A 27,600-nucleotide genomic window follows, 5' to 3' on the forward strand; every position below is an offset into this window, starting at 1 on the left:
GAAAGATGGGGGCGCTGTCTCCGAAGAAATGAACTCTTGCATTCAGTTTTCTACAAGGCAAGTGTGGCCTAGGCATTAAGCACTTGGAAATAATTTTCGCTGCTTACCTGTCTCCTGTTGTCCCTGATTGATGAGGGAAATCAGGTGAAGCCTGTCTGGGATTGTCTGGACCATCCCTTCTCAGAAGCCACGCAGACTCAGTTCCAGGCATCGTTAAAGGAGTTCATTGCCAGGAAAGCTGCTGTGTGGGTGCTGAGGGCATTCACCACAGCTATGAAATTTGCAGCATTTCTTTTCATTCAAACTCACTGAGGAGAGAGCTTTGCTTGCATTTGCCCAGCATCTATTATTATTTTATGTTTCCGCAGAGAGTTTTCCATTGAAGCCTCACATTATAGTTTCCTATCTCACAGACCATCCCACCACAATACACACTGGCATTTCAGTGGCAAGTCTGTTTGTCAGAAAACTCTAATTGCTTTATATGTGAGAACATTAAACTGCAATAAATTTCTGTACGCAGCTGCTCCATTACTGGAGAACAAGTTTTATCTCCTAATAAATTGATGTTTCTTTTTAGTGTCAACTAAAACCAAAATTTACACCCGAGGAAGTGAACCTTAACATTAAATAATTACTTCAATGCCACTAGTGGTTAGAAAGGGTACTCACTACCCAACTCTAAAAAGGCTGGAGCAAAGGAAATGCTTTTTCCCTCTGTTAATTGTTTCTTGAAAGCATAATTGCACAATGGCTTTAATTGAAATAGGAATAGAAGCGATGCCCTTTTCAAGCAGATACTGTAAATAGTGTCATCATTTGGTATGAGTTACACCATAAGGGAAAAGACTAAAAGGCTTATTTACGTTGAAGGGTAAAGGAGGAAAAAAGAGATTTGCTTCGGTGGTTTGTCTGGAGTTGCATTTAAGATAATGGAATAGATGCTTAAAATTCTCTGGACTTTGATTAATATTTAGTTCATCTTTTCTACAAGACTTTGAGTTAAACTGACTACTAATAAAAGATAGAACTTGGACAAAGGAATTGCATACATTTGACTTACTTTTAGAGGATTTAAATTAGAATAGCCAAATGCTGGTTTTCTTCTTATTTTTGTGTATATTATACCTCAAATATGGTATTCTTTTAGGAATAACGTACATTAAAGACTTCAATTGGCTGATCCCATGTGGAATAAATAAGAAGTAGCATTATGTTTCCTTTGAATTCATATTATGAACTGAAAGTTTATTGTATATACACATGTGTGAGAGAGAGCTAGTGAGATGTCCTAATTCAAGTAGGGCACAGATTAGAAAGTTTGCCTCAATTTTTATGCATCAGGAAGACTTTACCCATAGAGTCTTAAAACATGAGCCACCTGGAGTAGCCCTGGGCCAAGAATCCATATGTCTGCATTGTCCTAAGTCTGCCGTCTCTTAGATTGTTGAGCTCGCCGTGACATTTCATCTCTCTGGGCCTCATTTCCTCATCAATTAAGCAAGCAGGTCTGTCCCAGTGATCTCAAAGCTATTTTATAATTTGAACGGTCTCTAATTCTGAAAGCAGTGATCCTATGATGGTGGAGTATAGTCTACAGCATAAGATTTTGAGTGGTCAGTCATTCATTCCATGCTGTGTCATTAACACTTAAATTTTCCTTTTCTTTGCCTTTAACCTTCCATTCAGTGCTCACAGGCAGTGTCTGAACTGGAAGACAGGAAAACAAGCAGTCCAAGTACAGATTGCATATTGTTCTATGCCAGTTCTATCAATTATCTGGGAAATGATTGAGTATTGCTTTTTTAAAAGCCAGGTTTTCTCTTTTAATGGCATTTGAATAAAATATTAAATGCCATGATAGAGATCAACATACACTCAAACACTTAACTGAACAATCTGTGATGTCCTGGCTCTAGTATTTGGAGTATTTCTGAAGTTGATGGGATGATTTTTTGGAAGTCTCTGCTAGCTACAGGGAAATTTTTTCAAAGTATAAAAAAATCCTCTGAAAAAAATCACATAAAAAGCATGTTGGGTCTCCAGGGTAAAATTAAAGAATTTAACTAGAAGATGTACCTCTTCCTACTCAAAAAACCTGGTCTTAGTCCTCCATAAAGCCATTTTACATTTAAAAGAAAAAGAAAAATATTACGATATTTAGTTGGCTCATTCATTTCATGCCAAATTTCTAAAAATTTCTTAGTACTATACATGTATGTATTCTATAGAATCTTGCGTTCTCTTGTATAAGTAATATGTGGACTATATTTAAACTTATTTTATAGCTCTTCCAGTCTCCTTTTACTATTAAAATTACTATAAAGTTAGGAGTTGTTATGTCTTTGCATATGTGATCCACTGTTGCTGTATCATGGAATTATTTGGAGCCAACTCGTTGGTCAGAAACATAACCTCCAATTATAACTTTTCTCCTGTGGGAAAATGTGATCCACTTTATGATGTGGTTTCTCGGAATGCATTGTGGTGGAAAGTAGAGAACGCCTGCACTTTTTAAATGTAAGCTTTTCAGCCCTTTATACCGTCAGTCACGACTTGGTGAGATGTGGACAGTGTGTCTTTGATTGAAGGGTCTTCATGGATTGGACTGCATGGGGTCTCAGAGCCCCTCCCTCAGGGGCATACACGGGTGACAAACACACACGTCAAACTTAAGCTTCAATTGGAAGATTAGCTGCACATATATACACTCATGTTTTTGGAATGAGAATTTTGTTTAAAATGAAAGATCTCTCTTGTCTGCAGCGCCAAACACCTTGGTCTTCCAAACATAGACTACAGTCATCGTTACTGATAAATCCTGGCTTTTTTCTTAAAAATTCAAAAGCTCATTGTTCTTTTGTGCTCTTTTTTGTCATTAATCAGACTTACATTATTGGTGAAACTTTCGACTTAACGTTTTAATTATTTCCAAGATTCAACAGAGAATCATGGTTCTAGGTTACAAGGATGAAAAATAAAGCTTTTCGAGTTTATTTTTGGGGGAGAGTATTTAAATAAATTGAAGATGTACAATCAGCTTTTTTGAAAAAATATCTCTTTCATAATAATATCCATTGGGACTTAGAAACTGCATAAACTAAATAGTCCCTCTGCGAAGAAATGCTGAGAACCCAGTGAACGGCAGACTTGGTCAAGAGAGGGCACAACCTGTCCTGGTTCTTTTATTCTTTTCATGAGGAGGGTTGGCCAAGCTATAGACAGGACAAGAACACGTCTGATAACAGGTATCAGCGTACCATCAAGGAGATGGGAAGGTTCATTCTAGAGACACGGACTTAGAAGGGATGATCATGACAACAGTACATCGTAGCTGCCATAGTGATTTAAACAAATTTCTAATTTACTTTACGGTTTCTTTCAATTACTGAAACTTTAGTGCCCATGAAAGCAATTAGATCAACAGTCCCCGAGGAGACTCTTCCTTGTCACCAGCAAAGCAGATGCCACCTGCCAGCAGCCCTGGTATCACGGCCCGAGGCCCAGCGTGGAGGGCGCAGAGGGTTTGTGTTCCCGCTTCCGAGGGATTCCTGCAGTAAGCCCGGGGCAGTGGAGCCTGGCGAGGCACTTGACGTATCGTCTCAAACAGAGCACATTTTTATTCCCATGGGCTTCCCTCTTCACAGGCAACCCAGTCTTCCTTTTCGCTTCTCTGTTGCTGTTTCACAACCACCGTGAAAAGTAAAAACATCCTATGAGAAGTGTTGGTTGTATTTTTCATGTATACTCAGCCGTCTCCTTCTACGTGTTCTCTCAGTGCAATCTCCTCCGCTCTTAGTGGCTTACATTACACGCGTGTGGATGTTGATGTCCACCAAAGCTGCACCTTCACTTTGACTTCTCTGGTGAGCTGGAGGCCTGGATTTATAACGCCTGCTCTGTTTCTCACCCGGCACGTCATTTTCCTCCATTGTGTTTGGGGTTTATGAAGTGCCTGTTCTGTGCTCAGCACTGGGTTAGATGCTTTCTTATACCTCACTTCATAGCATTCACATACACATAAGCCAACTACTTTTCCTGTTAGAAGAGTAAGAAGAAACGATTACTCAAAATAGGAAAAGAAATTCTAGGCTTTATATTCCATACTCAATAGAGTGGTTGTGACCCCCTAGAACTGTGGTTAGTGATACAAAATTTATTCACGTATGAGTTATGACCACCTGATTTCCTAAAAGTATTTGAAGCAGTTTTTAAAAATAGCTATTAAAATGAAGTTTAAAAGAACACAAAAAAGATAAAATATATGTTAGACAATTGATGTGAGTAATTATAATTGGACATTGTTTATCTCAGAGTTTCCTGGTAGCCAAAGCAAAAAGGACAACATGAAATCCTTACTCTGACAAAAGGAAATGTATGAGTTCAGCTGGAGAAATGCTTTTACTAGCACTAAACTCCAGGAGTCATCTTTAACATACATACTTATAAAAGGGAAATTGTGTCCAAAAATGACCGTTTTCACATGAAGTTAAGGTTCATGAATGTTCTTATTATGATCCATTGTTTGTGTGATAAGTGGAAATATATGAGATCATCTATAGAAACATCTTCTCTTGCATTATGTGTTAGGAGTAATTTTATATATATATACTTTCTAAAGTAGAAATTATATAACAAATTCAATTGTGTTTACAAATAAAGAGTTGCAAAAAACACAAAAATGTTCACATGATGACCATTTGTCATGTTGACTTTTGACCAAAGTTGAAAGTATAACATTATATTGTAAAGATATTTTCCTGAGAATTTAAGGTAGTATAACCTAGAAGTATTTTGTTTTATGGATCAATATTCTTGGTCTTATTATGAATAGTAAATGTTGATAGAGAATTTGTAAATCCGAAAGAAAGAGGAGACTACCAGGAAAGGGAGAATTCTGTTTCAGATCCTTCCCAGGAAATTCACCAACCATTTCTACCTAAAACTGCAAAATCAGGTTAGGATTTATGTTTTTATCCCATGATTTTTAAAAAAAATTTTTTTATTGGGTTCATAATAGTTTACATCAATGTGAGATTTCAGTTGTACGTTATTTCTTGACTGTCACCACATAAGTGCTCCTCTTCACCCCCTGTGCCCACCCCCCACTCCTCATCTCCTGGTAGCCACTGAACTGTTTCCTTTGTCCATGTATTTGTTTATATTCCACATATGAGTGAAATCATCTAGTGTCTGTCTTTCTCATTCTGGCTTATTTCACTTAGCATAATTCCCTCCAGGTCCTTCCATGTTATTGCAAATGGGATGAATTTGTCTTTTTTTTCTGGCTGAGTAGTATTCCATTGTATATATATACCACATCTTCTTTATCCAATCATCAGTCGATGGGCACTTGGATTGTTTCCATGTCTTGGCTATTGTGAATAGTGCTGCAATGAACATAGGGGTGCATAGGTTACTTTGGATTGTTGATTTCAAATTGTTTGTGTAAATACCTAGTAGCAGGATAGCTGGGTCATATGGTAGTTCTATTTTTAGTTTTTTGAGGAATCTCTATACTGTTTTCCATAGTGGCTGCACCAGTTTGCATTCCCACCAGCAGTGTATGCGGGTTCCCTTCTCTCCACACCCTCTCCAACATTTGTTAGTTTTAGTCTTAGTGATTATAGCCTTTCTAACAGGCATAAGGTGGTATCTTAGAGTAGTTTTGATTTGCATTTCCTTGATGATTAGTGATGCTGAACACCTTTTTGTGTGTTTATTGGCCATCTGTATATCTTGTTTGGAAAAATGTTCATCTCCTCTGCCCATTTTTTGATCAGGTTGTTCGTTTTTGTTGTTCAGTTGTGTGAGTTCCTTATATATTATGGAGATTAACCCCTTGTCAGACATGATTTGCAAATATTTTCTCCCAATTGGTAGATTGTCTCTTTGTTTTGATTCTAGTTTCTTTTGCCTTGTGGAAGCTCTTTAGTCTGATGAATTCCCACTTGTTTATTTTTTCTTTTGTTTCCCTTGTCTGAGAGGACATGGTATTTGAAAAGATGCTTTTTAGTTTGATGTCAAAGAGTGTACTACCAATATCATCTTCCAGGAGTTTTATAGTTTCAGGACATATCTTTGAGTCTTGGATCCATTTTGAGTTTATTTTTGTGTATGGCGTGAGATAGTGGTCTACCTTCATTCTTTTGCATGTGGCTATTCAGTTTTCCCAGCACAATTTGTTGAAGAGACTATCTTATCTCCACTGTATGTTCTTGGCACCTTTGTCGAAGATTAGCTGTCTGTAGATGTGTGGTTTTATTTCTGGGCTTTCAGTTCTGTTCCATTGATCTGTTTGCCTGTTTTTGTAGCCGTACCATGCCATTTTGATCACTATGGATTTGTAGCACATTTTGAAGTCGGGGATTGTGATGCCTCCGGCTTTGTTCTTTTTTTCTCAGAATTGCCTTAGCAATTCGGGGTCTTTGTTTGCCCCATATGAATTTTAGGGTTCTTTGCTCTATTTCTGTGAAGAATGTCATTGGGTTTCTGATTGGGATTGCACTGAATCTGTAGATTGCTCTGGGTAGTATGGACATTTTAACTGTGATTATTCTTCCAATCCATGAGCAAGGAATCTCTTTCCATCTCTTTATGTCATTATGAATTTCTCTCAGTAATGCCTTATAGTTTTCATTGTATAAGTCCTTCACCTCCTTGGTTACATTTATTCCTAGGTACTTTATTCTTTTAGTTGCGATTACAAATGGAATTGTATTCTTGAGTTCTCTTTCTGTAAGTTTGTTATTGGAGTATAGAAAAGCAACTGATTTTTGTAAGTTGATTCTGTACCCTGCAACTTTACTGTAGTGGGAGGTGGTAAGAGTCTAAGAATTTATCCATTTCCTCTAGATTATCCATTTTGTTGGCATATAATTTTTCATAGTATTCTCTTATAATCCATTGTGTTTCTTTGGAGTCTGTTGTTATTTCTCCTCTTTCATTTCTGATTTTGTTTATCTGAGTTTTCTCTCTTTTTTTCTTTGTAAGTCTGGCTAGGGGTTTGTCAATTTTATTTATCTTCTCAAAGAACCAGCTATTTGTCTCATCGATCCTTTCTACTGCCTTTTTTCTTTCAGTAACATTTATCCTGCTCTGATTTTTATTATTTCTCTCCTTCTGCTGACTTTGGGCTTCGTTTGTTCTTCTTTTTCTAATTCATTTAGGTGTAATTTGAGATTACTTATTTGGGATTTTTGTTGCTTGTTAAGCTGTGTCTGTATGAATTTCCCTCTTAATATGGCTTTTGTTGCATCCTGTATGAGTAGGTATGGTATGTTATCATTTTCATTTATCTCCAGATATTTTTTTATTTCTCCTTTAATTTCTTCAGTGATCCATTGGTTGTTCAATAGCATGTTGTTTAGTCTCCACATCTGTGTCGCTTTCTCAGCTTTTTTCTTGTAATTAATTTCTAGCTTCATAGCATTATGATCAGAAAAGATGCTTGTTATTATTTCAATTTTTTTAAATTTATAGAGGCTGGCCTTGTTTCCCAACATATGGTCTATCCTTGGGAGTGTTCCATGTGCACTTGAGAAGAATGCATGTTTTGCTGTTTTGGGATGAAGTGTTCTATATATGTCTATTAAGTCCAACTGGTTTAGCTTTTCATTTAATTCCACCATTTCCTTGTTGATTTTCTGTCTGGATGATCTATCCGTTGATGTGTTATGGGGTGTTGAGGTCCTCTACTATTATTGTGTTATTATTAATATCTTCTTTTAGGTTTGTTAATAGTTGCTTTATGTACTTTCGGGCTCCTGTGTTGGGTGCATAGATATTTTTAAGTGTTATGTCTTCTTGATGGAGTGTCCCTTTGATCATCATATACTGCCCCTCTTTGTCTCTCTTTACCTGTCTTATCTTGAAGTCTACTTTGTCTGATAAGAGTATTGGGACACCTGCTTTCTTTTGTTTGCCATTAGCTTGGAGAATCGTCTTCCACCCCTTCACTCTGAGCCTGTGTTTGTCATTGGAGCTGAGATGTTTTCCTGGAGGCAATAAATTGTTGGGTCTTGTTCTTTAATCCATCCTGCCACTCTGTCTTTTTATTGGAGAACTCAACCCATTTACATTTAGGGTGATTATTGATGTTTGAGGGCTTAATGCTCTCATTTTATCATTCGTTTTCTGGTTTTCCTGCATTTACTTTGTTTCTCATCCTGTGTGTTTTGGTCTACCCATTGAATTATGAAGTTTTTTATGATGTGTTTCTTTGTTCCTTATTTATTTTTTGTGTCTCCGTTCTGCTTTTTTGTTTAGTGGTTACCTTGAGGTTTGTATTCAGAATCTCATGGATAACATAGTCCCTTTTCTGATGGCCTCTTATTTCCTTAGTCTATACCGATTCAGTCCCTTTCCCCCTCCCCTCCTGAGTTGTGTTTCTCATATCTTATTCCAACTTGTGTTGTGAGTCTGTGGTTAAAGTGACAAGATTGTCTTTGTTTTTGGTGTTTTCCTTCCCTTTAGCCTAATGCTATAGTTGAATGTTTGCTATCCTATTCTGATTCTGTCTACCTATTTATCTCCTTACTCTGTGTTTTGTGACCCCTTTCTTACTTTTTTTTCTTTTTTCAGGTATGAGGGCCTTCTTGAGTATTTCTTGTAAGGGGTGGTCTTGTGGCTACAAAGTCCGTTAGCTTTTGTTTGTCTGGGAAAGATTTAATTTCTCCCTCGTATCTGAAGGATATTTTTGCTGGATAGAGTATTCTTGGCTGAAGATTCCTGTCTTTTAAAGTTTTGAATATGTCATCCCATTCTCTCCTAGTTTGTAAGGTTTCTTCAGAGAAATCTGCTGAAAGCCTGATAGGGGTTCCTTCGTAGGTTATTTTCTTCTGCCTTGCTTCCCTGAGTATTCTTTCTTTGTCATTCATTTTTGCCAGTTTTACTACTGTATGCCTTGAAGTAGGTCTTTTTACATTGACAAATCTAGGAGATCTGGAAGCTTCTTCCACACAGATTTCCCTCTCTTTCCCTAGATTTGGGAAGTTCTTTGCTATTATTTCTTTGAACACACTTTCTGCTCCATTCTCTTTCTCTTCTCCTTCTTAAATACCTATAATTCTTTTTTTTTTTTTTTTTTTTTAAAGATTTTATTTTTTCCTTTTTCTCCCCAAAGCCCCCCGGTACATAGTTGTATCTTCCTCGTTGTGGGTCCTTCTAGTTGTGGCATGTGGGACGCTGCCTCAGCGTGGCTTGATGAGCAGTGCCATGTCCGCGCCCAGGATTCGAACCAACGAAACACTGGGCCGCCTGCAGCAGAGCGCGCGAACTTAACCACTCGGCCACGGGGCCAGCCCCTAAATACCTATAATTCTTATGTTGCATTTCCTCATTGAGTTGGATATTTCTCGGAGACTTTCTTCATTTCTTTTTAGTCTCAGTTCTCTCTCCTCTGTCTGGAGCATTTCAATGTGTCTATCTTCGGTTATGCTGATTTGCTCCTCTATGATGTCTGCTTGAGCATTCAGGGAATCTGTATTTTGTTTTATGTCTTCCATTGTGTCTTTCATCTCTAATATTTCTGATTGATTCTTCTTTATAGTTTCAATCTCTTTTTTGAAGTAGCTCCTGAACTCGTTGAATTGTTTCTCTACATTCTCTTTTACCTCATCGAGTTTTTTGATGATAGCTATTTTGAATTCATTGTCTTTTAGCTTACATATTTCTGTGTCCTCAGGGCTGAGTTCTGGGTACTTGTTGTTTTCTCTTTGGTCTGGAGATTTGGTGCCTGACGTTGGAAGGTCGGGTCTTTCTCATTCTGATATCATTCGGTTGCCGTTGCCGCCTATCACCACTGGGTGGGGGTCGAGAGCCGCATATTCTGAGCCCTCTGCCTTCAGCCCAGATGGTACCACAGGGGGCGGGGGAGGGGCACTTTCTCCTGTGTGCAGTCCGGGATTTCTTGATCAGCTCTCGCCATCTGGTCTCCTGGGGTCTTGGCTTGATGAGATCATCCCTCCCCCCGCAAAAGCTTTCACCCCGTTAGAGGGCTTCCCTGTAGGCTGCAAGGGTGCTAGGGCATCCTGGGTGATCTTGCGGATGTGTGACCCCTCCCCTGCTCCTGCTGTCATGGGTCCTCCCATGGCCATGATTGCAGTCTTTAGGGGAGGGAGCAGAGTTCTCTCTTACCCCATTCCAGCTCCTCCAAGGGGGGCTCCAGCCTCTCTGCCCTCATTGTGTGGCTGGATGTCTCTCCGAGGTTTTTGTGTTGTTATGATGTCTTCAGTTGGACTGTGGATGTCCCTTTTTGTTGTATTTTGGAGGCGAGAGAGTCCCGGGCCGGTTCACTCTGTCATGATGCTGAGGTCACTCCCCTATCCCATGATTTTTAAGAAAAAATACTCAAACAGTCGTCAATTATTTTTATCACCTTTTTTGGGTAATATTGATTTTACCAAATGCCATATCACTACCACTTTTCACCAATTATAAGATTCACATTTTTTCACAATTTAAAATCTCTGATATCAAGATACTTCTTACAATCAATGTCAGTTTAATTGGCAGCATTTTCTTTCTTTCTTAGAGATATATAAAATGTGTCATGATCAACAGTTTCTTAAATTCAATGAAATACAGTCATAATTGTTTCCTTCACACATACATTTTACATTTTAGTTCAGTTTTCAACACAAAAAAACAGACTATATTAATTTTAACAAAAAGAAAAGAAAAGAAAACTTGATTCTGACAACAAAAGGGTAGAGAATTACTTCTGTGAAGTTTTTGACATGTAAAAGTACCTTTAGGGTTTCTCTTTATTGGAAAGATGGAGAAGCAACACCTTAACTGAATCCATGTTGTATTCAACCCTAATGACTCCATGGAAACAATTTTGAAAATTTTGTATTAAGTATCATGTGAATTTGTATTTATCAAAAACACTCTCAAGTTTATCGTGTTCTTCATTTTACCCATCTATTCCACAGACATCATACCTCTTCATAAAGTTCTCTAGATAGTGTCAGGCCAAGACCATGGAGGTGACATTTTGATGTCAAAACAAAATAATGTAGTAGAAACCTATAGAAACATTGTTGCAGTGACAAAATGAAATGTCAGTGGAGGTCTTTTGTAGCATAATGTCAAAACAAAATGTCAGCCAAAATCCATGGAGACACTATTATGATATCAAAATGAAACAATATGAGTGCCAGTCTGTAGAGACATTACCATATGAGAAAAGACAAAACAAAATGAGAGCTGCAGAGGCCTGTGACGTCTGAGTCTCCGTGTAGCTTCACATCAGATTGTTGGTTTGCCACAAACACGGGTAATATTTCAATACATATTTTCTAAATCTTTGTTTTGCAACTCAAGAAGATATCCCAAACTGTATACTATAGATGCCTGTTAGAAAATTGCTGATACTTATATCTAAATTTATGACTATGTCTGTCTCTGTCAATGACTATGTCAATATCTTTCTATATTCATTCTAGGCTTCTTTTGCTACTGCACACATAATTAATTCTATTTGATCTTGGTTTACCTTCCCTGCACCCTAGTACTGGGACATCAGTTGAACATAAAAATATAGGAAGGGCAGTGTTACAATCCGCTTATAAAGGATCCTGCTGAGTTTTGACAGATATTTTGCTCTATTCCTTTCTCCTCTGTTCTCAGGCAGAAGCTGGCTCAACCCCTCCTCGGTGAGCCTTCAGGCTTCAAGGCTGGTTTTGAAATGTGCACCTGAATTCCTGTGACCTTTGCCCTTTCTACTCATGACTCAGTACCACCTTGGCTGGGTGGTTACTCTACCTGTTTTCCACCTCTTTGCTATTAATTGAAAGATCAAATATTCTGTTTATTGAGAAAAACAAATTTTTATTAAAATCTGTAATCATGTTAAATTTAGATTTTTTTCTTCAAAAGAAAGATATTTAAGTTTGTAAAGTATCAAATTAAAGTCTTTGAACAGCATTTTAGACATAGAGAAGTGAAAATTTTGCATATGAATCAACTTATAAAGGTCACAGTGTTTTTATCCACATTTTAAATTGTGTCTGGAATTCAATATTATTGATTTGTTTTTAGAAATCTGAAAATACCTGAATTTGAGAGAGAAAAAGTCAAACTAGAGAAAAGAATCTCTTCTAGGAATACTCTCACAAAGAAGGAAAGATTTTTTCTCATTTTGTTCAGCTACAATATAATTTTAAAATCATGTTTAAGCAACATGATACAATAAAGTCTCAATTAACTAGAAGCCCACCCAGCGCACAAACCTGCAGCTAGCCAATGTGGTTTTAAATTATACTTTTAGGAGAAAGAGGTAGATGTCTACAACAGTGCTGCTACTGGGAGTTTGTCAAAAGAAAATGATCAATGAGAAAGCAAAAGGGTTTTGGGGTAATATCCTGTCATCAATAGAATGATATTGAGCTCAATTTCATCCTTTTTTCTACTCACAGTACTCAATAATGAGAACTAAAGGTCATGAGAATCTTAAAACTTTTTTAAAAAGTTAAATAATATCCATTATTCCTTCTTTCCAAGATGGAAGAGACTTTTAGTGCTTTCTAGAAGGATTTTCAAACACAAAGATGGAGACAAACAAACAGAAAAGTCTTTTGGTAAACTTATAGGTAATCGGAGTGTCAACTGGTTCTTCTAACACTATGATTATATGGGGTCTTATAGCAGGTTCAGTTTGCTTACGTTAATTCACATGGACTAGCTACAAAACTATGATATCTCTTAGAAAATGACAGCAGCTTGGTGTGTGGTGGAGATTCAGTGGAGTCTGGAACTGTATTCTCCAAGCAAGCTGTAGCTGTGGTAGGACTGCACTGTGGGAACATTCTTCTCCATGAGCACCAGTGGAATCATTTTAAGAGATCCAAATGGGAGCTGGTCACTATTTGGCAGGAGAATTAAGAGTGGAGGCTAGGAAATATTGAAACAGAGGATTAAAAATTATAAATCATAATCACCACATTGACCAGTGGGAGTAAACCTGTGTAATAAACATCTAAAGCCAAACTGTGCATTTAATCACATGTCAAAGAAAGGAAAACTATTTTGGGTATAATACCAGAACATGTGTTTCGGGGGAAAAAGTTTGGAGGACTTAGCTAAATCATAAAAATAGGATTTACTTATATTTGCAGCTTTGTAGATTACAAATTCAATGCTTTAAAGATTTAGTCTCCAAAGTAATATATCTATACATACACATCTAATATATATTTACACATATATAAACATATATAACATATATATATATAAACATATAACACATATAAACATATATATTCTAAAATAGTATGTATATAAAACATATCTATATAGTATATTTAATTTATATATTATCTCTCTATATAATCTAAATGTATATGTATAATCTAAAAAAGCAAAGAAATAACCCTAAAGTTTGTTGGGAATAGTGGATACTATCCTGTAATTATAATCAACTATTATTATTTTGGAAAATTTGTATCCATATCTTTCATATACTTAAAAAATAATAATGTAAGTATGCAAATCCCTGTTTCATTCTTGAAAAGATATTTTTTTTTATCTGAAAAGAATTGAGAATTAAGAATAATACAAATTGGAAAGTCCAATCTTAACATAGGGAATAAAGATATTTCTTACTCTTTTCTGGAAAATCATTCCAAAGCAACAAAAAGAAGCAGAAATATTATCTCCGTTTTTTATGAAAATGAGTATATCTTTTTATTACCATATATGATGAGAGAATAACCACAGAATGGCAAGAACCAAGTCAATGAACCCCAGACCAAAGACTGGTGGATTTTCCTCTGAAGACATGGAATGGCCCCCGAGAAGGAACTGTCATACACTCACATGTGGGGATGCCCAGCCAAAGAATTGGCTCTCAGCCCAGCCTGCAGGAGTAATGTCCAGCATTTCATAAGCCCCACCCATGCACACAATGACTCATCTGCTTTTTAGTGCCTACTCTCAAATAGGAAAGGATAGGCAAGCATATCAAACATTTGAAGAAAGCCTGAATTATGGAAGACAGAGACCAAAACAACAACAACCAGAAACTTAAGAGAAGAACTTGGAAGAAACAGAAAATACAGGAAAGAGAAGAGAAAATATTTAAAAACCGTAAGTAATACTCACCATGAAATAAGAGAAGATAATTCCAACCACCAAACATGAACAGGAGGCTATTGGAAAGGACTCTTAAGAAAATATGAAAGAACTCTTTGACTTAGTAAATATGAAAGCAGCATTATGAAACACAATAGAAGGCTTAGTAGATAAAGTTGAGGAAATTTCCCAAAAAGTAATAAAACATGAGACATAAGACAAAGAGCAATATAATGGGAAAGAAAGAGAAGGAGGAGGTCAAGCATATAGCTAATATGCTTTTTAGAAAGAGAGAACAGAGAGAGTGATGGAGACATTAACAGAGAAATAACACAAGAAATTTCCCCAGAACTGGAGAACTTAGGATTCCAGATTGAAGCATCACCTAGTGCCCAGAAAAGTCTATTTCAAAAAGGGAACATCATTGTGAAGTTTCAGAATACCAGAAATAAAGAGAGGAGCCTTCAAAAAGTATGCAGTAAAGAGTTGGGAATCAGACTGTAATGAGATTTCTCAGCAGCAACGCTGGAAGCCAGAAGACAATGGAGCTGCACCTCCAAACATTTGCAGCTTAATGTTTTCTGACCTGCACTGTCACACCTCCCCAAACTGTCCATGAGTGGGGATGGCAGAATCAATGTGTTTTAAGCATGGGAAGACAACATTTTTTACTTCTAATACATCCCCCTTTAGGAAGCTACGGAATGTGTGCTCTAACAAATCCCGGGTTGATGAGGCAGGGAGGTGCCAGGACTTGTGCTGTGCAGAACTGCAGAAGCAGTGCAGACTGGAGCAGTGGGAAGAGCGCTTGAGGTTGCAGGTCTGCAAGATAAAAATGGAAACTGATAAGCTATGATAGGTTTGATCTTGTGGAAATTTGTATAAAAAGACTATAAAGGGGGAGAAAATATTTGCAAAAGAAACATCTGATCAAAGACTGTTATCCAAAATATACAAAGACTCTTAAACCTCAACAATAAGAAAACCAAGAACCCTATTTTAAAAAGGGCCAAAGACCTTAACAGGCACCTCACTAAAGAAGACATACAATGGCAGATAAGCATATGAAAGGATGCTCCACATCATATGACATCAGGGAAATTCAAATTAAAACAGCAATGAGATGCCACTACACACCTATTAGAATGGCCAAAATCCAGAAGACTGACAACAGCAAATGCTGGTGAGAAAGTGGAGCAACAGGAATGCTGGTGGGAATGCAAAATGGTACAGGCACTTTGGAAGACACTTTGGCAATTTCTGACAAAACTAAACATACTCTTACCATATAACCCAGCAATAGTGTTCCTTGGTATTTACTCAAAAGAGTCAAAAAACTTATGTCCACACAAAAACCTGCACAAGAATGTTTATAGCAGCTTTATTCATAATTGCCAAAACCTGGAAGCAACCAAGACATCCTTCAGTAGGTGAATGGATAAATAAACTGTGATACGTCAGACAATGGAATATTATTCAGTGCTAAAAAGAAATGAGCTATCAAGCCATGAAAAGAAACGGAGGAAGCTTAAATGCATCACTAAGTGAAAGAAGGCACTCTGAAAATCCTGCATACTATATGATTTCAACTATATGATATTCTGGAAAAAGCAAGACTGTGGAGACAGTAAAAAGATCAGTGGTTGCCAGGGGGAGAGAGTGGGGGAAAGAAGAACAGGCAGAACACAGAGGATTTTTAGGGTAGTATAAATACTCTGTATGATATTGTAGTGATATATGCATGTCATTATATGTTTGTCGAAACCCATAGAATAGACAACACCAAGAGTGAACCCTAATGCAAACCATGGATTAGGGGTAATAATGATGTGTCAATGTAGGTTCATCAATTGTAACAAATGTACCATCTGGTGAATGATAATGGGTGAGGCTGTGCATGTGTGGAGGCAGGACATATATGGAAAATCTCTGTACCTTCCACTCAATTTTGCTATGAACTTAAAACTGCTCTAAAGTGTAAAGTGTTTCTTTTTAAAGGCTATGGAGGGTGGAAAAAAATTATACACAGGCCCTAAGACAACTAAGCAAGAGAAAAACCAAGAATGTCATAGAAGAAAGGAATTGTACTCATTGTGCTCCACTTGAATTAGCAGTGAGCAGAGCAGTATTTACATCAATAATGTAAACACTAAAAAATCATTTAAAATGTGCTCTAACTATATTGGGAGGACGTGAGCGATGAGAACTGGGAGTGGGAGTTGCGATTGCAGTGTGTAAGCGCCAATGCTTCATCTGCCTTCATAGGAAGTCAACAGATAATGTTTACAATGAAGGCATCAGGAGATAGTGGTATAAATACATTATTCAGAAATCTGTAACTAAATAGCAGAGGTATTTGGTTGGATATGGATTATTGTTAAATCCCTAGCTTTTGTTTGATGTAATGGATCATATTGATAATATACTTTTAGTAATATTGAGTACAGTATTAAAAATCACTAACTAAATGAAAGAAACTGCGCCGCGCGAGAATCGTTGACAAGAGTGTATCACAAACTAGGAGTTAGGAGTGATCTCAGGTGGAGTTAAAAAGAAATATTGGAGAAGATAGCTAAACGCCTTAAAAGTGTTTCTTGGGATTAAGTAGTCAGGGGGACAAGACGTGATGAAGCAGAGGATTCTTTTATTTTAAACCTTTTAGTTAACATTTTTAAATATAAGCTATACATATGTATTACTTTGAAAAAATGTAATTTACAAAAGAATGATGCAAGCCATTTTCAAAATCTGTCAATAATTCCAAAACAATATGGTCACACTTTTTGTGTTTTCTCATAGTAATTCAGCTAAACATTAATGCAGAAGTTAAATTGATTGATGTTTCTAGCTCATTTATTTTCTCTATCCAGATAATAATTTGTAAGTTGGGTCGTGGCCAAATCATGAATAGAAGAAAAGCCTAGCAAATTATTAACTAATAATTTTGAAATTAATTAAGAGCATTTGTTGTTAGTGTCGATTCTGATTCCTAGCACCCTGGGACAGCAGAGCGGAACCCTGCCTGGCCTTTCTGCACCATCCTCCACCTTCCGGCGCTCGATCAGACATGTTCCACTGCTATTCACAGGGTTTTCATGGTCGACGTTTTCAGAAGTGGGGGGCCAGGTCCTCCTTCCTAAGTTAAGAGCATAAATGGAAGTAAAAAAATTGCCAGTCAAGAAAAATATTCTAGTGATCTTTCAAATGTTTAAAAATAATACATATGAACTCTTTATTTAGGTACATCCAATGTTCTATTTTTTTAGAAAACTAATAAATGTATGTTTCTACTTTTATTCTAGTTCTCAAAAATATTTCCATTAGCCACTCATGAAACCTACAGGCACTATTTCTCCTGTTAGATCATTTTTCTATTTTAAGTCATTTCAGGAAAGCCGTAGAGAATTTAGCCATAATTTAGAATTGTGACATGAGTATTAAGCACTACACTGCATTGAAATTTTTATCCTAAAAAAATAGCTTAGTTTCCTATAGTATTTTGCAATTATGCTGTCATTAAAGACAGAGAATGCAAAAACAAAGAAAATGTTACCCTTGAATTCTATGTAATCATTTCATGATTAAAGAATTAAAATAATGCTTGTATAATTAGTTTCTATGCTTGTATGATAAAACCTCTCTAATGTGAAAAAGAACATGATAATCGCTTTATTTTGTCATCAAAACTCATCAGGTTTTGTAATTCAATTTCCATTGCTTTTCTATTTCAGATTTTCATAATGTATTCCTGATTTTCACTCTTCTTTTAGTTTTCAAGCTTTCACCTATAATATTGAAATCCTTGTGCTCTTTATTCAGTCACCCAAATGTATATTTTGGTTTGAAGCACAGGCTGTGGGTCACAACGGGCTAACCTTCGTATCCCCAGTGGTTTTATTGAATGAATAGTATAATGCGTAAACTTTCTTCAGCTCTCTAACCCATTAGAATACCTTTACATGTCCTTGTCGTTTATCAGACAGCTCAGGAAAATCACACGATCTACAAAAAGTAAGTGCGCTTTGGGCATTGACCCCATATTAGAACTGCTTCTTGCATTGTGCAAAGAAAAATGACATATGTGGCTTCTTCCAGGCAGTAACATCTTAGTTTCAAGAGTGCATTTAAATTCATAGACATCCTGCAAAGCATTTTCTCTCCGTCATTTATTCGTTTAAAGCTAAGCAGAGTTGCCTGCTGGGGCGTCAGGAAGACGAGAGAGGTGAGAAAGAACTTCTGCCTGCATCTCTTTGCCCGTTTCCCACACAGTGGCCCGTGGAGGTTCAATCTGGATTTTTCCATCATCTCTGGAATTTTAGATTCTAACATTCACTCTTGCAATATTCAAAGGTCATTTGTTACAAAGTTTTATTAGACTATGATTTCTGAAATAAAAACTTTGACGATGAGTTTTGTATCGATAGTTTTTTAAAGCTTGCTGTATAATATTACTTTCATGATGAGTTTTAAGCAAATGCCTCATTGGAGGTGTGGCTGCAATAGATCTACTAATCCTTTTGGGTAGAAACCAAGTTGAATTATTTCTGTGAAATTTACTGGTCAGGAAAAGCTACCTCAGGCTCACAATAGAATGTCTTTTTTTTGTGTATTTATTGTTGGGTCCTGAAATTATGTATGTCTGTGCACGTGTGTGTTCTTTTTAGCTGGAGGAATTCCCCTCAAAAAGTAAAGCTAAATTTTTCTCACTTCTGCCTGAGACCAGTGACAGGCTAATAAGGAAGAGTGATGATAGTAATAAAATGGGGCAAGGGGTGCATTCCTGAGATTTGCTGCTTATAAAATGATAGCCCTGTTACTGAATGGCCACAGAGGGACTCAGAGTGAGATCCAGTCCTGAGTCTTTCTGATGGAGGCAGGTGACCCTCCCTGTGACTCGTCACATCAGAAGCAAATGCAGTATTAACAGCTTTGCAGACCACCTTTTTAACCCAGAGAACGTAGCTGTATGTTTTTAATTTGTTATGATTTATTACACTGAAATTGGTGTGAAATGGACAACAAATCATGGATGTCAGAATCTGAAAATGAATTTTATCAGCTGAGGAAAGTGAGTGCCTTTGGGATTTGCATAAATTTCTCATAATTCTTTTCAGATTACAGATGATGAGTAAAATGGAAAATAAACTGAAAATGACATGATATTTGCTAAGTAGCTAATTTCGTATGGACACATGGACACATATAGCCATTTGACTTCACTTTAGATTTTCTCTGTAATTCAAGGTGATTTGTATGTACCCACAGAAATATTTGTCTAAAACCCTTAAAGTAAATATTAAGACCATTTGTAACATCTCACAAATGTCTGGGATTATCTATTATCTATATCAAACATTATAACAAGATATTTACCAACCTTATTTTTTCATTGTTCAAGCTTGGAAGAGAGAATTTATACCTATATACTAATATAAAAATGCTAGGATTAAAGGAAGATCTATCCCCAAATTTCAGATGTTATAAATACCTTCATCTCAAAAAGGCTGCCCTTGTTAAAAACTAACTTTGCATGCATAATTAATTTGAGCACCACATTCCTCCTTCACAACCAGAAGAGAAATTGAATTCAGGTGTTTGGTGCACATATGGGGGATTTACTGTGAATTTATGACCTGTGGTTTGAGTGTAAAACCCCAAGACACTTGCTGATAAAACTTAATGAAGCTTGTGCAGAGGAGCTATTTTTATTTGTAGTTTGGTAATTGATACATTTCTTGGTTTAACCCTCCCACCCTTTTGCCCACTCCTCATAAATCTCCCAGCCTGCAAGATAGAGCCACTGCAGAAAACCCCAGTCTTCTTAGCTAGGTTGCTCTAATGCTTGAAAGTTCAGAGTTCGCTTTTCCATGGCTCTTTGGTCTGTTGCCTCCTTCACTTTTTAATTTAGCAGTTTTTGTGTCTTCAGGTGACAGGAGGCAAACCTGTGCACAATGGGAGAAAGTGCTCTAGGTTCCTCTAAGAAAAGCAAAAGCTTTCACAGAGGGGTGACACCACTTTAGTCTGTCTTAAGAAAGCAAAGATGGAGGCACAAGGTAGCCATCATTAAAATTTAGGCAACAAATTCGTTGCCACTTAGAGGTTTTCTCCTCTAAGAGTAAGCACACTTTTAGGAACAGGAACCTGCCCCACACCCGCTAGCAACATCTCTCTGCTTCTCTGTCTGTACCGAGGATTTCACAAAGAATGCCTCTGATTTGAGTGCCAGGGAAGAAATCACGTGACAAGTGCTCCATTTTAACATACGGGATGTAATGGGTTTAATGAGAAACCTGAGTTTGCTCATTCATGTACGGCAATTAAGAACTCAGTGCTGACATCTGTAGATTATAACTATTTGGCGATTCAAGACCAGGCGTATTTTATGGAATGGCTAATCAGTATCGGAAGCTTTCTCAGTGGGAAGAATGGTGTTTACCTGTCGTCTCTGCTTGTGTTCAGTTCCTGCTAGTTGTTCTATCATCCCTTTTTAGTTCAGTGACATTTCTGCCCCCAACGCTTTAGCCAGCCCTGTTCAAGAACTTGTTTATATCCACTTTATCATGCTGACAATCTGTCTGTTTTGAAAGGATTACAACTCTGTACATCCGTGCATGACATCACAGTAAGACATTGCTTAATGATCTGAGACACTTGTGGTCATTGCTGGCTGCCTGTTTCCAAAGCTCTGTGACAGGTCTGCCCTACATATGTTTTTTCCAGTGTCACTTTTTGCCGACTCCAGTCCTGGTGTCTGTTTTAAGTGACATCCGTGAAATAGCTGAATTTTAGACTTGCCATTGGTACAGATGAAAGGACTGGAAGTTTTTCCCTTCCTAAGATGCAAGAAGAATTAGGAATTGGGCAAGGAAGGGGGGAAGGTGGTCTAATTTTTCTCCAATGAAAATGTTTAGAAAAATAATAGTGTGGGCTGTTTTCATAATGGGCTGGATCTTTAGTCTTGCCATTTGTGTAACTACCAAAGAAGTCGATAAAAAGATGGTTTCCCTTAAATAAGAGACTAAAACACAGGAACCTCCTGTGAAGGTTGAGTGGTTACCTATACATATCATCAAGGCTTAGAGAAGTCAGAGTTCAAGAAAACAGGATCTTTGAGTATAAATGAATGGAGTCCTGGAAGCTATAACTTGTGGTCTTCTCCTTTCTAAGTGTGCTGGGATACAGACCATAATGTTTCAGAAGTCTTGCTGTGGAATCCCAGGATCTGGGAGATGATAGCACTTTGAAGCGCTGGCAGGTGCAGGAGAAAGTGTTCCTTAAGCAGGGAACTTGGCAGTCAGCAGACTCTCGTGTTTTTCTTCTCTGGCGTGCTCATGGAAGACCCAGGAGAGTGATGGAAATACATGGACAGGAAAATGCTTTGAGGGTGGAGTAGCGTTAATTCCAAGATCTCAGATATAATTTGGAAAGTGACTTTTGTATTTTTTTAATTGGGAGAAGAATAATGCCCTTTTGCATCCCAGTAATTAGATGCCAAGTGCAGGTGTGAAATTCACTAGCATTTGGAATAGAATTTCGTACTTAGGCCAAAAAATAAATTGCTAGGGCTGAGAAGTATATAGCACAAAATGAAAAGGCGAAAGATATAAGTTGATATGGTCAACAAAAATCTTTACTGTGTACCTATCCGTTTGTAAATTGGGGATTTGAAGGACATTTGTAAGGTCCTGGACCCTTGGCAAACTAAAGAAAACCAGTTTTAACCAGGAATGTCTCCTTGTGTGTTGTGCGTTGACCCAGACCTCAGCGGGTCGTCAGTCTCTGCCGGAAAGAGACTAGGAGCGAGCCCTTGAGTTCAGTTTTACCGAAAGACCTGCGTGGCAGCTCTGTTTTCACCATGCTCCAGGAAAACACTCACGTTGCTGCTTTGGTCTCAGGAGGGCTGATTTTCAGAGGCCACAGAGCCAGAGTAGAGAATGTTGGGTGAAGTGATGGGGAGGTTGACAAAGGAGTCGCCCTAAGCAATTGGATAGATTTCTATGGGGTATTCCTGGCTATCTCCTGGTGTTCAGTGGAAAGCTCATTCGATTGGTTTCATGTGCTAAGATCTGGCACTGACTGTTTTTCAGTGACATCTTCTGCAAGAGTATTTACTTTGATCACTTTTTCTCAGAAACCAAAACTGTGGAGTGACTAACCACATAAATGATAGTGGAAAAACTCATTCATAAAATATGATTCCTCTCTTTTATTCTGGTCTTCTAACCAACATGCTTTTACAACAGACAATATTTGTCTGGTTGTAACTGTGGACAGGGCATAGGTCTATACACTTCTAGGCCACTTTATTTCATTTAACAAGTTTGTATGACTCCCCTGACATTGTTTAAGGTGATGGAATGGGGGTAGTGGTGGCAGGGGCTGTTTAAAGGAGGAAAGTTTAGGGAGTTTATTTGTTTTCTTTTGTTGGAATGGACAATAAGAGAGCAGACGCATCATGCAGTCACATTTCAGACCACTCTTTGTATCATATCCACTATCATCCTGTTGACCAAATCAAGTCACATGGCCAAGGCCAACATCAATGGGTATTGGTTTTCTATTGCTGCATAACAAATTATCACAGACTTAGCAGCTTAAAACAACACACATTTATTGTATCAGTTTTTGTGGATCTGGAGTCCGGCAACCGCTTAGCTGAATCCTCCACTCAGGGTCTCCTCCAGGTACAATGAAGGTGTCAGCCAGGCTGGCTTCTCACCTGGCGGCTCCACTAGGAAAGGTCTGCTTCCTGCTCCTGGAGCTGTTGGCTTCATTCTGTTCTTTGCAGCTGTAAGATTCGTGGCACCTTTCTTCTTTAAAGCCAGAAAGGAGAGAGATGGACTAGCAAGAAGGACACTGCATTCTTATGTAATCACATAAATGCAATCATATACATTCCTTGACATTTGACACATTTCACTGGAGAGAAGCAAGTCGCAGGCCCTGCCCTGTGGGGGGTTTCACAGAGGTGTGAGTACCAGGAGGCGGGCATCGGGGACCACCTTAAAGTCGGTCCCTCATAAATCTTTGCTGAACAATTTACCCTGCCACAGGACGCAGCATACAAACTATGTACATGTAAAATGGTTGTGATGCAGGCATAAACTTAAGAGAGAGAAACACATACACATGTAAGTTCTGTAAATACTGTGAAACAGTATTTGGGTCAGAGGACATTACTATTGGGGAATTGAAAGGAAAAAATGAACATGGGCTGGGATAGTTAGGAAAGGCGTCAAGGAAGTGAAATTTGATTTCCTTGACTTACTGGTGGAATTGGAAAGATGGAAAGAAAAGGAGAGAGTATTCCAGAAAGAAAGATATGAGCAAATTTACCTCCTTCTCTTCTGTGGTGGCTTCTCTTCTCTTGTACTAGACATTATAATCCTCTCCCCTTCGGAGCACTGGGGAAAGCCTGCCCTGACGCATTCCCTCCCCGCTGTGTACCTTCTCTCTTCCCTTCCATTTTGTTCTTCCTTCTATGGGAAGGATGGTGTATACCAAGATGGCACCTCCTTGTTAAAAAGAAAACCAGGGGTTGTTCTCCCTTCCAGTGAATTCTGGATCTTAAAGCTGTGCCCTCTGTTCTAGTTTTCCAGATTTCCTTGGCATAATTAAAAATGCAAATATTAAAGTATTCTTAGTCCGTAAAGAATTAATCAGTCACATCACAAACTCCTCTCTTGCAGCATATGTTGGCCTGAAAAGATAGGTCAGACTCAAGCCTGAGGGCAGTATACCCCAGGTTAGACAGATCAGAAGGAGCAGACAATTTAGGAGAGACAAAACCATATGAACGATATACGGTTGTAAGGTTTTTAATATTTGTTTCTTGGGAGTTTTACTAGGGGACCACTGGCCTTATCTTAGTGTGGGGAAAGTAAAGAGCCTAGAAAAGCAACATATAAAATAAGCAGCAATGGCAGACTATAAAGTAAAGGTTGTAAGCTAGCAGGCAGCAGACCTAATGAATCTTCACTTTCCTATCTCTTTGTCTTAGGAATCTGACTCTCCTCATGCTTGTACCATCACAAAGTAGACTGGATGTTACATTAGGAAACCATTATTGAAAATATATGTGTTCAAAAATATAAGATGCTCTCTCTATATTTTGAAAACCCCAAGGGAATAACAACCTGCCTGGCTTAAAAGTATGGAGGGGAAGTTTTGAAACTGTCCCCAAATGTGGACTGAAGCCTCTTGTCGTCCGTCAAGTAGCACATTTTACAGACCCATTCACCTGTAATGTTCTCTGGTGGATCAGTTCAAGAGGTTTCTGAGAAGAATGAAGGGATGACAAGCTTTTATTGACTGGGAAAATAATGAAATTGAATATATTGGCAACATATTCCAGAAGCTCTAATGAGATTGATAGAAACATAAAGGTGATGGGGACCCACCCAGTAGGTTGAATGATGAAAGACTGTCCCATATTCTTGGATGATGTTAATATTGTAGTCCTGTACATGAACATTTTCAATTTGAGATTTTTAAGCCTTTGGAATTCTTCAAAATATGTGGAATTACACAAAGACATATGTTAGTTTGAGAATTTTAGATACTCTACTATGACAGACTTTCTCTTTCCAAGCTGCCTCTCACAAATTACAGTACCCAGAGGAGTGTGCAGCCAAAAGAACCCAGATACACACTGAGTAACCAGGGCAATGTGTTTTCAACGAGGAGACCTGATCTTCCTAATGGCTTACAGCTTCCCATTCTGCTAGCAGCTTGGAGGGTACATATGATAAACATAAGACTTGCTTCTTGTCCTCAAGAAGTCTGAAGTTCTGTTGGGGAGACAGTATATGCCTAATGTGCTTCAATAGCTTTCCTGATAGGATGCAATTTCACGCTCAGGGAATGGAACAGACCAAAAGTGCATGAGATTTAAGATTGATTTAATTTGGGTCATCTCTATTACTCTTGCAGATACTGTTTTGAAAATTTGCATGATTTTATAAAAGAAGAGCTTTGGAGTCTGATAGATATTTTACTAAGTGATACAACGTGGCATAGTGAAATGAGGGCTAGACTACAAGCCAGAAAAATCTGGATTCTAGCCTCACTTTCCCCACTGGGCAGCTGGGAGACTTCAAACAAGTCCCGTGTCTTCTTCAAAGATTAGTTTCTACATCTGTAGATGTGTGTGTGTGTGTGTGTGTGTGTGTGTGTGTGTGCGAGAGAGAGAGAGAGAGAAATCGTGCCTTCTGCACCTATCTTATAAGCTTTTTGTGAAGATAAAGCAAAATTCAATGCTATATAAAAGAAGGCAACATCATTATTAACTGATTAAATCAAACTACCACTTGAATTTATTTTTAAAATGCTTTTCATTTATGCTGTGAGAGTTGCATTTTGTGTATAGACCTCTGATAACTCATAAATCGAAACTTCATGTAATGGCATCATGAAAATAACACTGTACATTTGTGAGGCTATATTATGTGGTGTTATCTCACTTGATTGCTGCAAGTAAGATATTTAGAGCAAAGATGATGATTATGTCCGCTTGTGTATATAAAGAAACCACAGCTCAGAGGCATGAAGGGCCTTAGTCTCAGAAGGTGGAGGAGCTGGGACTGGACTCTGGCTTTCTGACTCTTAATGCAATGTCCTTTCCCCAAAATTTTGCTGCCAACACCTTGCCAGATTACAGAAAGGAAATGAAGCTTTTAAAGAACTGTGTATGAAAGAAATGTCTAAAAATACTGCTCACCGTCTTAAATATCTGTCTGAAATAACTTTAGTAAGTCTTAATCATAAGAACAAAATGAAAACATATTTTAAATGTGCAGATATTGTTTTAAAAATTCACTTCCTCTTAAACAGCATCGTTTCACAGCAAGCAGCCTTTTTTCCTAGCAACTGCAATTCACAGATTGTATTTCTGAAGGACGTTCATTGTTGCCCCTTTCCTCTTTTAGCAACAGATCAACTCCTAGCAACCATGATCGGATACAGCGTCTACGGCAAGAATTTCAGCAAGCAAAGCAGGATGAAGACGTAGAAGATCGCAGACGCACCTATAGCTTTGAACAACCCTGGGTGAGTGTCTGGTTCTTCTGCAATGAGCAGTCCCACAATTTCCCTGCGGGAAAAGCCACTAAGCTGTGACCTCAGTCCTTTATGAAATGAGACAAGATGGAGCCACATTCCCTTGACCTTTAACATACTGACCTTTCCTTCATTTCCATCTGGGTTTCATCATTGCTAATTTCATTTTATATCTTGTTGTACCATCTGTCCATTGCGTAATAGATTTCCTTTGCCTTATGACAAGACATAGCAAAAGCATTCTTGCTCTCAACCATGCATTTTTTTTAGAGTTAGTAAATATTTTTGTATATACATTTTTCTCAGAATCGGAGCCAGAATAAATTTGTTCAACACGTCTGTCATGTATCTACTATACACAAAGTGCAGTGTTTAGTAATTCTTGATTCTTTTTTTCCCCCATCCCCTTTGTGATTTTGTGGAATCCCTCCATTGATCTGTCTATGTCCCTGTTTGAGTCCATCCTCCGCGTAGCCACCTCAGTGAGCTTTCTGAAGTAAAACTTTGAGTGGCTTCTCAATGCCCACAGATGAAGTCCGGATTCCACAGTGTGGCATGCTAAGCCCGCCCAATGCAGCCCCAGACTTGTGCTCTGATCTTGTGCTTTGCCCTGAAGATGATGGCACTTCTGGGAATGGGAGGCATTGGAGTGGATTTGGGAATCTGAGACGATGGGAATTTTGAAGAACTCTTTGGAAATTTGAGAGAGAGTCAATTAGGAATGAATAAATAGGCTCCTTGAGGTAGGAAAATCTAGCTGAGGTATACCAATCAACATGGTAATGTGACCATAGCCAACAATGCTTAGAGGACTAGGAACAGAAAAAACAGTTTTTTAGATTAATTCTGTGATAGGGCCACGGTAGAAAGTCAAAGAAGGCACTCTGCAGTCCTAGGAGGATACTGGTGACACGTCACCCACTCTGGGAAGGGTGGTAAGTACAGCTCAAGGAAGAATGTCCCTGTTTGCCTGGAGGATGCAAGAAGGGTTAGCAGTTTAGGGGTTATAAAGCCTGGGAGCTTGTGGTCAAAACAATACAGTTTTGGAGTCCGGGATCTTGGAGGTGGCACAGTGCTGGATGATGTTGAGGTCTAAGGCGTGCCATCCATGCATGTGAGTTACTCAAGTAGAGGTGATTAGGGTTCAAAAAGTTCATGAGTTCAGTTCAAAGTGTCGGGGATATAATTACGCTAAATTTTTGGGAGAGTAGGGGAGAGGAAGAATGGTGTCAGGAAAGGCTTGACATGAAAAAATGATCCTGTTTTATTTGGGGAAGGGTAAACTTCCCAACTGACGTAGAACTGGGAGGTTGGTTATGTTGTAGGGGAGGAGAGAGCAGGGTGGGAATGAAGTAAGAGCCTTCAGTGCCAGATTGGAAGTTTGAAGAAGGATGGTATCGGGACAGAAGTGGCCCACTAGCCAGCTCACCTGGCTCTCCATGCCTCAGTTCTCTTATTTGTAAATCA

The 27,600-nt window shown here is 38.1% G+C and overlaps 1 protein-coding gene across 29 annotated transcripts in view; it reads left to right on the top strand.

The window, feature by feature from the left end:
- The window catches only part of PARD3 (par-3 family cell polarity regulator), a 612,530-nt gene that overhangs the window by 568,384 nt on the left and 16,546 nt on the right, over window positions 1-27,600 (top strand). For all 29 annotated transcript variants that reach the window (XM_070501262.1, XM_070501252.1, XM_070501261.1 and 26 more), the window contains one exon: window positions 26,004-26,124. In XM_070501262.1, the coding sequence (XP_070357363.1) occupies window positions 26,004-26,124 (121 nt within the window). The remainder of the gene's footprint in view (window positions 1-26,003; window positions 26,125-27,600) is intronic.

Source organism: Equus asinus, chromosome 29, assembly GCF_041296235.1.
Source record: "Equus asinus isolate D_3611 breed Donkey chromosome 29, EquAss-T2T_v2, whole genome shotgun sequence".
NCBI lineage: Eukaryota > Metazoa > Chordata > Mammalia > Perissodactyla > Equidae > Equus > Equus asinus.